The 13,031-nt window shown below is 45.4% G+C and overlaps 1 protein-coding gene across 1 annotated transcript in view; it reads right to left on the reverse strand.

Moving 5' to 3' along the window:
- HIP1R (huntingtin interacting protein 1 related) overlaps positions 1-13,031 on the reverse strand; it is a 47,470-nt gene that overhangs the window by 3,974 nt on the left and 30,465 nt on the right. The window contains exons 18-29 of the mRNA XM_058158144.1: positions 11,950-12,144; positions 11,626-11,773; positions 10,817-10,903; positions 10,341-10,448; positions 7,753-7,889; positions 7,473-7,583; positions 6,619-6,677; positions 5,156-5,186; positions 4,910-4,972; positions 4,403-4,503; positions 3,130-3,235; positions 128-251 (exon numbers count right to left, since the gene is read on the reverse strand). Coding sequence (XP_058014127.1) covers positions 128-251; positions 3,130-3,235; positions 4,403-4,503; positions 4,910-4,972; positions 5,156-5,186; positions 6,619-6,677; positions 7,473-7,583; positions 7,753-7,889; positions 10,341-10,448; positions 10,817-10,903; positions 11,626-11,773; positions 11,950-12,144 — 1,270 coding nt within the window. The remainder of the gene's footprint in view (positions 1-127; positions 252-3,129; positions 3,236-4,402; positions 4,504-4,909; positions 4,973-5,155; positions 5,187-6,618; positions 6,678-7,472; positions 7,584-7,752; positions 7,890-10,340; positions 10,449-10,816; positions 10,904-11,625; positions 11,774-11,949; positions 12,145-13,031) is intronic.

Consider the following 13,031-nt stretch of genomic DNA (forward strand, 5'->3'; position numbering starts at 1 on the left):
CCCAGGATTTTCTGCTACGGCCAATGAGGTTGCCCAGATCGGAAAGGCTACCAGTGATCCAAACACTCTTAAAGGGCAGATGGGGAAACTTCCGTGTTTCCTGCTTGGCCGGTCCACGGAGTCTCACCTTTCTCTTCTACCTGCTCTTGGCCAGACTTGGTAGACGCCATGACGTTAGCCGCCATCTCGTTGACCTTACGCGAACATTCCTGGAGTTTGCCGAGGTTCTTGCTGTTCTTCTCCGCTTTCACCTGGCACCCAAAGCAAAACAAAACAAACCCCCAAATCCTCAATCATTGATTTGAAGGACCGTCTTCTCCTGGTTAAATCTACCTGACCCACCAGAAGAAGGAGGGAAGGAATGCTATGGGACCTCTCTCCTAAGGAGATCCATCTAGTGGCACCAAGTAGGACCTTCTCCCTGGTGGCTCCCTCCCTGTGGGACATCAACCCTGCAGAGATAAGATTTTGACACACTTTTGGGAGGTCCGGAAGACCTGCTTTTGCCAACGGGCCTGGGGACCCTAGAGTGGGCTGGAGCCCATCAAATGATTAGCCGTTCTCACAAGGCAGATGGGGAGCTATCGCTGGTTATTGTTTCATATTAAGTTTTTATCTTCGTAAGCCTTCTCAAGGATAAGGTGGGCGGACATATAAATGTTCTCAAATAAATAACTCTCTTTTAAATGCTTTTGGGAGAATAATATCTGTTTTGGAGCCCTTCCAAAGAATAGAAAACTTCAAACCAACCAACCAAACTAACAAAATCCAGGGGTCACAGCTGTTTCTCTTTGAGGACGAATCTTACCTTGGAGGCGGCTACGAGCTGAGCGGTACTGGCTGCAATTTCGTGCGAACAGACGATCAGCTCCTCGTATTTGCCGGTGTGCAAGACGACTTTATCCGCAGATTCTCTGATGAAAAGAAAGAAAGAAAAAGGAAGGGAGGGAGGAAAGGGAAGAAAGAAAGAAAGGAAGGACGGAAGAGAAAGAAAGGAAGGAAGGAAAGGAGGAGGGAGGGAGGGAAGAGGAGAGGGAGGAAAGAAAGAGGAAGGAAGGAGGGAGGGGGGAAGGAAGGAGGAAAAAAGAAAGAAAGGAGGAAGGAGGAGGGAGGAAAGAAAGGAAGGAAGGAAGGAAGGAAGGAGGGAGGAGGAGGAAGGGAAAAGGAAGGAAGGAAGGAAGAAAAGAAGGAAGGAAGGAGGAAGGAGGGGTAGAGGAGAAAGGAAAGGAGGAAGGAGGGAGGAGGAAGGAAGGAAGAAAGGAGGGGGAAGGAGAGAAGTAGAAAGGAGGAAGGAAGGAGGGGGAGGAAGGAGGAAAGAAAGAATGGAAGATGAGGAGGGGAGGGAGGGAGGGAGGAAAGGAAGGAAGGAAGGAGAGGAAGAGAAAGAAAGGAAGGAAGGAGGAAGAAGAAAAGAAAGAAGAAAAGAAAAAGAAAGAAAGAAAGAAAGGGAGGGGGGAAGGAGAGAAGAAGAAAGGAGGAAGGGAAGGAGGAGGAGGGAAGGAGGGAAAGAGAATGGAAGGAGAGGGAGGGGGAGGGAGGGAAAAAGGAAGGAAGGAAGGAGAGGAAGAGAAAGAGAAAAGGAAGGAAGGAAGGAGGAAGAAGAAAGAAAAAGAAAGAAAGAAAGAAAGAAAGAAAGAAAGAAAGAAAGAAAGAAAGAAAGAAAGAAAACATCTCTTGTTAGAACGATGAAGTCCACACATTTGGAAGTCATTCTTTTTGGAAACAAAGTCACGACAATACAAAATCTGACCACCCCCCATTGAAAGAGGTTGAACCTTCCTCACTTGAAAAAAATATGAACGCAACCGCATCTGTGCAAGCTCAAATGAAAATATTTTTCAATCTGCTGGGGTTTTCTCCAAGGCAGCCATTTCTAAACCTTAAGGGATTTTACGACGTGCGCAGTTTTAACTCCCAGAATGGAAGTCTACGCATCTTTAAAATTAAATTAGGATGTTATATGAAGCCGCCCGTTCGAGCAACAGATGAGAATCTGTTTTCGCCTCAAAACCATCGTGCTGTAAGCAGATACATGGATCGGTTGCCCAACAGGAAGGAAGGGCTCGTGGGAATTTGAAACATGAGCTTATAAACATTTTGGAGCATGTATTAAGTATAGAACCTAGGGTGCTTCTCCTTTAGCAAGAAGAAGCTTTGGGCCCTTCTTCTCCAGAAGATTCTGTTGGACAGTGAGGAGTCTGGGGAGGAACATGGGCCAGTCCTGGAGTCTGGGGAAGGCTCTGATGAGGGCTCTGCGTCTAAGGCAGAGCTGGGGCCAGGGCCATCTGGGAGTTATATGCTGCCTCCGGAGCCTCCAGAGTCGGACATCAGCGAGGCAGAGGAACAGGGGGAGCCTGTTCCCAGTGCATGCATGCGCAGAGCTGCCAGAAGGCAAGAACGGTTAATACAAAAGGGGCGACTCGGGAGTAAGGCTTGGAGATGACTGGCCCCTCCCATAAGGGGTCTGGATGGGGAGAAACAGACTCAAGCTCAATCCCTCCAAGACGGAGTGGCTGTGGATGCCGGCACCCCGGTACAGTCAGCTGCACCCGCAGCTGACTGTTGGGGGCGAGTTAGTGGCCCCAAAGGAGGTGGTTCGCAACTTGGGTGTCCTCCTGGATGGTCGGCTGTCCTTTGATGAACATCTGGCGGCCGTCACCAGGAGGGCCTTTTACCAAGTTTGCTTGGTTCGCCAGTTGCGTCCCTTCCTTGACCGGGATGCCTTATGCACGGTCACTCACGCTCTGGTTACGTCTCGGCTGGATTATTGCAATGCTCTCTACATGGGGCTGCCCTTGAGGTGCACCCGGAGGCTACAGTTAGTCCAGAATGCAGCTGCGCGAGTGGTAACGGGAGCCGCTCGTGGCTCCCATGTAACACCACTGCCCGTAGTCATGGGAGCTATCGCTGGTTATTGTTTCATATTAAGTTTTTTATCTTCGTAAGCCTTCTCAAGGATAAGGTGGGCGGACATATAAATGTTCTCAAATAAATAACTCTCTTTTAAATGCTTTTGGGAGAATAATATCTGTTTTGGAGCTCTTCCAAAGAATAGAAAACTTCAAACCAACCAAACAAACTAACAAAATCCAGGGGTCACAGCTGTTTCTCTTTGAGGACGAATCTTACCTTGGAGGCGGCTACGAGCTGAGCGGTGCTGGCTGCAATTTCGTGCGAACAGACGATCAGCTCCTCGTATTTGCCGGTGTGCAAGACGACTTTATCCGCAGATTCTCTAATGAAAAGAAAGAAAGAAAAAGGAAGGAAGGGAGGAAAGGGAAGGAAGTAAGAAAGGAAGGAAGAGAAAGAAAGGAAGGAAGGAAAGGAGGAGGGAGAGAGGGAGGAGGAGAGGGAGGAAAGAAAGAGGAAGGAAGGAGGGAGGGGGGAAGGAAGGAGGAAAAAAGAAAAAAGAAAGGGGGAAGAAGGAGAGGGAGGGAGGAAAGGAAGGAAGGAAGGAAGGAGGGAGGGAGGGAGGAAAGGGAAAAAGGAAGGAAGGAAGAAAAAGAAAGGAAGGAAAGGAGGAAGGAGGGGTAGAGGGAGGAAGGAAGGAAAGAAAGGAAGGAAGGAGGAAAAAAGAAAAGAAAGGGGGAAGGAGAGGGAGGGAGGAAAGAAAGGAAGGAAGGAAGGAAGGAAGGAGGAGGGAGGAGGAAGGGAAAAGGAAGGAAGGAAGGAAGAAAAAGAAAGGAAGGAAAGGAGGAAGGAGGGGTAGAGGGAGAAAGGAAAGGAAGGAAGGAAGGAAGGAAGGAGGGAAGGAAGGAAGGAAAAGAAAGGAAGGAAGGAGGAAGGAGGGGTAGAGGAGGAAGGAAGGAAGGAAGGAAGGAGGGAGGGAGGAGGAGGAAGGAAGGAAGGAAGGAAGAAAAAGAAAGGAAGGAAAGGAGGAAGGAGGGGTAGAGGGAGGAAGGAAAGAAAGGAAGGAAGGAAGGAGGAAAAAAGAAAGAAAAAGAAAGAGGGGGAAGAAGAGGAGGGAGGGAGGAAAGAAAGGAAGGAAGGAAGGAAGGAGGGAGGGAGGGAGGAAGGGAAAAGGAAGGAAGGAAGGAAGAAAAAGAAAGGAAGGAAAGGAGGAAGGAGGGGTAGAGGGAGAAAGGAAAGGAAGGAAGGAAGGAAGGAAGGAGGGAGGGAGGGAGGAAAGGGAAAAAAGGAAGGAAGGAAGGAAGAAAAAGAAAGGAAGGAAAGGAGGAAGGAGGGGTAGAGGGAGGAAGGAAGAAAGAAAAAGAAAGAGGGGGAAGAAGGGGAGGGAGGGAGGAAAGAAAGGAAAAGAAAGAAAGACAAGAAAGAAAAGGAAGAGAAAGAAAGGAAGAGAAAGAAAAGAAAGAGGCATGATTTTTCTCCAGCAGGTAAGCTGCACCAGAGAAAAACAAGACAGGGAAGGGAAGAAAACTTAAGAGGCGATCCAGATACCTACACGAGCTGAGTTGCTCCCCATCCTACAGCTTTGGATGCCGAGATGAGACCTTCCGTCCAACAGGAGTTCTTGGCGTAAAATTCCTGGGGCGTTGCTGCCCCCTAGCGTTCAAGAGAAGGAATTTATTTTTATCATTGCGTTGTACGGACTCGACAAGCGCAAAATAAATAAATAAATACATTGGAGAAAAGCATCCATCCACGGTGGGAATTTAGAAGACAACAAGCTCTTAATCTATCTTGAGTTTACAACAGGTACAGGAATGGATTTTCTAGGGTCCTAAGAAGGAGGGAAGCGCCCTGCCTGAAACATCACAATTGAACAAATGCGATGTAATAAAAAATGGGAGAGGGAGAGAGAGGGAGTGACTTAGCTATCCAGCAGCTGATACAGTCACACTCTTTCCCCAAATACTGTATTTAATTTTCTCCATTCTTTTTTTTTATTATTATTATTACTATTAAAATAACAGCAATAAAAAATGTGCACCGCCCCAAATGGACTCACCCTTCCGCCTTCCACAATCTCCTTCTGCAGATGTGTGGAGGTCAGAACGAGTTGGCGGATAGCCTGAAAGTAGAGGAAAAAGCAGGAGAACTTCGTTGGATTCTGAGCAGGTTTCGACTGTGGCCCCATCAGCCTTCAGTTAAAGGGTTTTCCGTCTATCCACAGATCGGACCGAAGACAGGCAGCAAGGCAATTTCTTACCGTGTATCCCAAATGGGATTATTTTTTAATGAACGATCAACTCACCTTCATTAAATCTGTGCAAGAATTCAGGATTCTATGGAGGAAAGAAAGAAGGAGGGAGGGAGGAAAAGAGAGAGAAAGAAGGAAGGAAGGAGGAAGAAGAAGGAAGGAAGGAAGGAAGGAAGGAAGGAAGGAAGGAAGAAAGGAAGGAAGAAAAAGAAAGAAGGAGGAAGGAGGGAGGAGGAAAGAAAGGAAGGAAGGAAGGAGGTTCGCAACTTGGGTGTCCTCCTGGATGGTCGGCTGTCCTTTGATGAACATCTGGCGGCCGTCACCAGGAGGGCCTTTACCAAGTTTGCTTGGTTCGCCAGTTGCGCCCCTTCCTTGACCGGGATGCCTTATGCACGGTCACCACGCCTGGTTACGCCTCGCTGGATTATTGCAATGCTCTCTACATGGGCTGCCCTTGAGGTGCACCCGGAGGCTACAGTTAGTCCAGAATGCAGCTGCGCTGAGTGGTAACGGGAGCCGCTCGTGGCTCCCATGTAACACCACTGCCCGTAGTCTGCACTGGCTTCCTGTGGTCTTCGGTGCGCTCAAGATTCTGGTTACCACCTTTAAAGCGCCCATGGCTTAGGACCCGGTACTTACGAGACCGCCTGCTGCTACCTTATGCCTCCCACTGACCAGACGCTCACAGAGAGGGCCTTCAGGGTGCCGCCCGCCAAACAATGTCGGCTGGCGGCCCCAGGAGTAGGGCCTTCTGTGGGAGCACCAACACTCTGGAACGAACTCCCCCCTGGCTTACGTCAAGTGCCTGATCTTCGGACCTTTCGTCGTGAGCTTAAAACATATTTATTCATTCAAGCAGGACTGGCATAAATAGCTGTTTTAAATTGGGGTTTTAATAATATTTTAAATTTTTAAATGTTTTAATAATCGGCCACATAGTAATAGTTCTTTTAAATTCTTTTAATTGTATATATTCCGTGTTTTATTTTGGCTGTACACCGCCCTGAGTCCTTCGGGAGAAGGGCGGTATAGAAATTTAATAAAATAAAATAAAATAAAATAAATAAGACATAAAGGAGGAGCAAAGGCACGTGAGCCTTTGCAGGACGCAACTTCGTTCTGGTCGGTTTAAACCCTGAAGCTCCGTTTTGACTCGGTGCTCCGTGTGGCCTTGCAAAGTTAATTGCCAATTAGGTCTTTGTCAGGGTATCAAGGGAGATAAAGGTGGGTGCTTATCAGTCTTATCCCGAAGGACTGTGGCAGACTTCTGTCGGACTCTTTACAGACTATTTGTGACTTAGTACGGGCTGTGAATGAATAAAATTCGCAGCCATTGAAATAAAAAGCTAGGTCAGAACAGATTCATCAAGGATTCTCCTGACTCTAGTGACTCCAAATCTGTCTTAACCTGAGACGTTAAGACAGAATCTGGTGGCTTCAGATTCAGCATGCAACCTCCTGGAAAAACTACAATACAAATTTTTAGTTGTGTAAATTCATCCCTGCCCCCAGCTTACCTTTCGTTAACTTCTAGTTTCACCCCAGAACTTTCGACTCTGGCTTGATTCATCATTTCCTGTAGAGAAACGGGAGTCAGGAAGTGAGTTTAGACAGCCGATAGATCCAAAGCGGTTCTTCTCCAGCCAAGAAGGACCAAGGGATGCTTCTTGGCACCACATAATGAGGTGTGGATGCTTCCTATTGTTCTCCCCACCGAACAGGTCAGGCTGTAGGGATGTCGCATTGTGACACTGTGTTCCCACAGCAAACACCAACATTAAACTATGTTGGAGCTTAGCTTGGATAAACCAATATGTCCAATCTCTTTTAAACTCTTTATGTCAAGGACTTATACCGTATTTTTCGGACTATAAAACACACCAAGGTTTTGAAGAGGTACACAAGAAAAAAAAAGTTTTTGCCCTCCCCAGCCCCCAGGAGAACTCTGCAGGCCTCCCAAACCTCTGTGCGTCCCTTTTTTGTGAAAAACATGCCTGTTTTTGCATAAAACAGGATACACAGAGGGTTTGGGAGGCCTGTAGAATGCTCCTGGGGTCTGGGGAGGGCAAAAATGCGACGCGTGGGGTGTTTGGGAGGTCAAAAATGGGCCCGCTTTTGCCCTCCCCAGCCTCCAGGAGCACTCTGTAGGCCTCCCAAACCCTCTGCAGGACCCGTTTTTGTGAAAAACGGGCCTATTTTTGGCAAAAACTGGACGCGCGTGGGGCGGGGTTTCGGGAAGCCAAAAATGGCGGTATTCGGTTGACGTACCAATGTTTCCACCCTCTTTTTTGGGGGGGGAAGTGTGTCTTATACTCCGAAAAGTACAGTACTTTTTTTGAAAAACAGTAAACCGGTCACTAGTTAACCCCACCTCTATTCTTCTCACGGCGTCCTCAACTGCTGCAGAAGTGGTGGCCATCTCTTTGTCAACCAAGTCGCCCAGTTCTTCTTCCCGGACGTCCAAACTTTTGGGTCTCAGTTCCTAAACCCCCCCAAAGAAGAAAAGTTGACTGAGGCTTCTGAGAGGAGAATCTTGACCTAAGAAAGCTTCAAGCGTTTAGTCAACGGTGTGAAGAGCAAGCAACGAAGCCGCCGCCCCCCGACGTTCCTCGTGGAGAACTTCTCCTGGTGGGCCTCCGTTCTCTCTTCACCTGTCCAAGCTGGAATAGCCTCTGTAGAGTTGTCCTCAGGTCTTCTGGATCTGCTTCTCGGAGAGATTGCTTGTCTTTGAGCGTGTTTAGGTAATCCAGGCTGCGTTGCCCACAGTCCCTGCACGATTCTGTCAGTTCTGGACCAGGGAAAAAGCAAGATTCAGTTGGTTCTGTTCCTGAGGCCATTTCAGGAAGCTGTCAGGGTTCAAGGAACACCCCCAATGAAATAAAGCTCTGAGGCTTGAGGTTCCTCAAAGTTCCAATTTATTAGAGATGTCATTGTTGGCACAGCTGGGAAAACCCGAAACTGAAAGCTTCCAGGTTTTCCACACCCAGTTGACAGTTCACAGCCCTGCCCCACACCCACAAGTTCATCACATTGTCCAATCAACTCTTCACACTCAACTGGATACAATCTTCAGGCAGTCTCCCATCAGACGCAGGATGTCCTTGAATACGGAATGTTGTTATGACTAGCTTTCTACCGCTCCAACAACAACCCCCTCCAAACTTCCCCAGCTAAAATATGTGGCAGTTAAGAAGCAAAAAGAAAACTGCCTTCCAAAATTGACAGAAGCTTCCCTTGTCATGGCAAGACGGTCAACCTTTTTGAAGGATGTTAATTGATGGAGCAATACCATGCTATCAAGAGGGGCTTATAATGGCTTGAACCATTTTGGGAAAACCCTAGGAGAGCTTGGCCCTTGAGGATGATAGGGTATTTTACCGGAAAAAGATAATAAAGGGGATTCATATTTAATTTTACATGTGTTCACAGCAGCTAGAATTGTGTTTGCATGATAGTGGAAAAATGAAGAGATCCCTGCTGAGGAAAATGTACCCTATTTTTTTAGAGTATAAGATACACCGGAGTATAAGACGCACCTTAGTTTTTGGGGAGGAAAATAAGAAAAAAGCTGACTGGCAGGTGGATTGGCCTCCAATCAGCTGTTCCCAGAGGTGAATTTTATCAACAGGTTCCTTGGTTGTGAGCTCTGTGCCTTGCTTTTTTTTGGCTTTTTTTCCCCTGCCTCTGAAACTCCATTTCAGAAAAAACTTTTTTCTGTCTCTGAAAGCCTCCGAAACAGAACTTCAGAAAAAAAGCCTCTGCAGCTCTGTTTGGAGGCTTTTTTTCTGAAGCTCTGTTTGGGGGCTTTTTTTCTGAAGCTCTGTTTGGAGGCTTTTTTTTCTGAAGCTCTGCTTGGGGGCTTTTTTTCTGAAGCTCTGTTTGGAGGCTTTTTTTCTGAAGCTTCGTTTCTGATGCTTTTTTCAGCCTCTGAAACCTCAGTTTGAGAAGCTGGCCGGGGCTACATTCGGAGTATAAGATGCACCCAGATTTTCACCCTCTTTTTTTTTGGGGGGGGGAGTACGTCTTATACTCCGAAAAATACGCTAATTTTTTTTAAAAAAACCTAGAATGTGCAGAAATGGATAGATTAACACTTAAAATTAAGGAGAAGGAAGACACTGAATACTTATTAACGTGCAATTTGTTTTATCAATGGTTAACTAGCAGGAACAGAAGTTACAAATGTGGAAGCGTCAGAGAACGATTAATTACATAAGGAAGGTCCAATGAAAGGGATAAGTAAATATTACTATTATTATGTGACCAATATTATGAATATTACTGTTTTTATTACGATTACTATTTCTCAAAGTAACTGTACTCAGACAACGCACTGTTTACGTGGACATTGAACTTTCTATATTTCATAAAAAAAAAAATTAAAACGGAGGAATGGGGGAAAGAGCTTGGCCCTTGATGCAAGGATCAAAGATCACATCAGATCAAAAATCTGAGAACAGCTAACACGTCTCTCACTTCAAGCACCAAGGAGGTTGATGTTTCCAGTTTTCCTACAGTAGTGGCCAAAATTGTGGAAACCTTTTGGGGAAAGTGTATTTTCTAAAACTAGCTAATAACACCACTTTTTTTTTCTTGGAGTAGCACCATACAATTATATAACAATGGAAAGATAATTTCATCAAGAATGCAATGCAGTCACTTTGATGAAGGATTTGCTATTAGAATAGCAGTTACAGTATAAAGAAGAAAAATGAAACACATAGAAAAAAAATGAGATATGCGTTATCTCCATAGATAAATGGAGATTTATCACCACAGAAAAAAGGAGATATGCAAAAATTATCAACCATGTCAGTTAATACTTAGTCGGGTAACCTTTAGCATGAATTACGGCCTTACAACGTCTTCCCATGGAGCGAACCGAGTCTTTTAGTTCTGCAGCTGTTATCATGTGAAACCAAGATTGAATGATGGCTTCTATGAACTGGGTTTTATTGCTGGGTCGCTTGTGACTAACAAAGTTTCTTTAGTCGGCTCCGTAGATTTTCAATGGGGTGAAGGTTCTGGGCTCTTCCCAGCCCATTCCAACAGTGGAATAGGATTATCTTGAAACTTCCCCCCAAAAGATGATGTTATTAGCCATCAGACCTCATAAATAAAATTTGATTAAATGATTAAATAAATAAATACACTTTTCTCAAAAAGGTTTCCAGAATTTTGGCCACTGCTGTATCTTATCAGGGGTGAGATTGGGGAGCCTTTTCCACGCCTTACTCACTGTCAGCGTGATCCGTCGGGGCAAGATGGGACGTGGCGCTGCCGTTCACGATGGCATCAGCCGTGAGATGGGCAAACTGCGCCAACGCGGCAACCAGTCCGGAAGCATCTAAGACAAAGAGCGAGAACTGGTCAGAACCTGCAGAAACCCACCTCGGTTGCAGTTATAATATACCACACCAAATCAATCCCCTCCTTTTCCAAATTCCCTGTGCAAGACACTTCGTGGCTGATGGCTTTCAGTTTAGACCTGGTCTGAAACTTTAGCTACACAACATCATGGGTTGTGTGTGTCCTACCAACTGACTGGCTCCATAGTTTGAGGAATCAGGAAGAAAAACTCCCCCCCCAAAAACCACAATCCACAGAAATTTGAGAACCAGCAAACTCTCTTTCTGCTTGCTTGCGATACCTGCAACACTTCCATCCCAACGCTCAAGGTAAGGAACCCAAAAAGCAAACTCAAACACGTCTTACCTGCCATGTTGGTTAGATAATGCTTATGTCCTTTCTCCAGGGCATTCACCGATTCCAGAGCTGCCTGGGCGCGGCTGACAAGATAATCTACGAAGGAAGACATGAAGGACAAAGAATGTGGTTTGGGAGGAGAAGAAAACCTGTAGGTTTCTGGTTCTCGTGACTCAAAGGTAGCTGGGGGCTAGAATTGGAAGGAAGGGAGTCATCTTAATCTGTGAATTATTATTATTATTTAATTTTTATTTTATTTTTTGCACACAAACAACAACATAAAATATATCTTTTCTGAACAGAATATCAGCCAGGTATGTTTACATCCAGTTTGGTGTTTTTTTTCCAACACTTCTTATATGCTTCCATCAATATATTTTCCTTCCCCTTTTTTTAATTTCCCTATTTGCATTTCTCTTAAAGATCTAATCTAACCTTCCATCCCCAATTTTAATCTTCAATCAAATTTATCCCTCTTTTTTTCCACATTGATGTTGAACCCTTGTATTTCCATTTACTAGTTGTTGTTTTTTCAATACAGAATCAACATCAATCATATCTTTACATTTCAATTTTTTTAATTGTTATCCATAATCCTATAAAGAAAAATTAAAAAACAAGCAAAACTCCTATTTTTTTCCCTCAAATTAGCTTCTACATTATTCTTAATAAAAACATAATAACCGTCAAACATTTCCATCATTCCAAAAAGTTTAATATTTGTATATTCCCATCTCATTAATATTTCAACCTTTAATTTATTTCATTTAGTATTTTTTTTTTATGGGCTTAAAAGCAAGCAAGGATTCAGGACTCACCCGGAGAACTGGTGCACCGGATATGCAGGGGATCGTCCAACTTGCTCACGGCATCCTGGATGATATTTTCAGCTTCCTTGATTGTCCCTTGCAAGATTCGGAACTGGTCGTCCAGGAGCTTCTGCTGCAGGTTCTGTTCGTGACTTTTCTGCCGGGCGGACGCAAAACGTAAGATGAGCAAGCATGTTAACGCGGTACAAGACCACGTCCTTGGATAGGAGTCCAAGGAAAACCAGGAGGATGAGTTGACTCCGTCTCCCCCTCGCCTTCCCCAGTGAGATGGGAGAAGAAAACTGTTCCCCCCCCAATGTTTCTCCTTCGTACTTTTTCCACCAACTTTTCCTGGAGTTCCTGCACTTCCTTTGCCCTCTTCTCGGCTTCCTGGCTCAACAGCAGCTCCTTCTCTTGAATCAGGCCCTTGGCTGAGATGAGCTCGCATTCCTTCTCGTTGACCGATTTCCTCAGGGTCTCCTTTTCGGCTTGAAGGGCGTCCAGCTGACTGTTGAGGTCCGAACCGACCTGCAGATCATGTGGGAAAGAGTTCCACACGCTTGAAGAGTCCTCACACCCTCTCTTCACATTATTTACGTGGAGAAGGCCTTTCCTCTGTTGCATCCTGAGGGCAAACTACTAGGACCTCATAAATGCAGATTTAAGATGAACTTTTACGGACATGGGCCCTTGGTCTCCGCCACAGACTCGCCTTTCAACTCACTTCTATGCATTTCAAGATTTTAGTTTATTTATTTATTAAATTTTTATACCGCCCTTCTCCCAAAGGACTCAGGGCGGTGTACAGCCAAGGATAAAACTCAATATATATACAATTAAAACCAGAATTTAAAACAAAGCAAATTACAAATAAGGCCGACAATTAAAATTTAAATTTAAGATTTAAAAATTCAAAACCCTAAAACAATAAAAAACCCAATTTAAAATAGTAAAACTATTATGCCAGTCCCGCTTGAATAAATAAGTGTGTTTTTAGCTCACGGCGAAAGGTCCGAAGATCAGGCACTTGGCGTAAGCCAGGGGGAAGTTCGTTCCAGAGCGTCGGTGCTCCAACAGAGAAGGCCCTACTCCTGGGGGCCGCCAGCCGGCATTGTTTGGCGGACGGCACCCTGAGAAGGCCCTCTCTGTGAGAGCGTACGGGTCGGTGGGAGGCATGAGGTAACAGCAGGCGGTCCCGTAAGTACCCGGGTCCTAAGCCATGGAGCGCTTTAAAGGTGGTAACCAAAATCTTGAAGCGCACCCGAAAGACCACAGATAGCCAGTGCAGACTGCGCAGGAGTGGTGTTTTATTTATTTATTTATTTATTTATTTATTTATTATTTATTTATTATTTAAATTTTTATACCGCCCTTCTCCCGAAGGACTCAGGGCGGTTTACAGCCAGATAAAATAA

Source organism: Ahaetulla prasina, chromosome 15, assembly GCF_028640845.1.
Source record: "Ahaetulla prasina isolate Xishuangbanna chromosome 15, ASM2864084v1, whole genome shotgun sequence".
Lineage (NCBI taxonomy): Eukaryota > Metazoa > Chordata > Lepidosauria > Squamata > Colubridae > Ahaetulla > Ahaetulla prasina.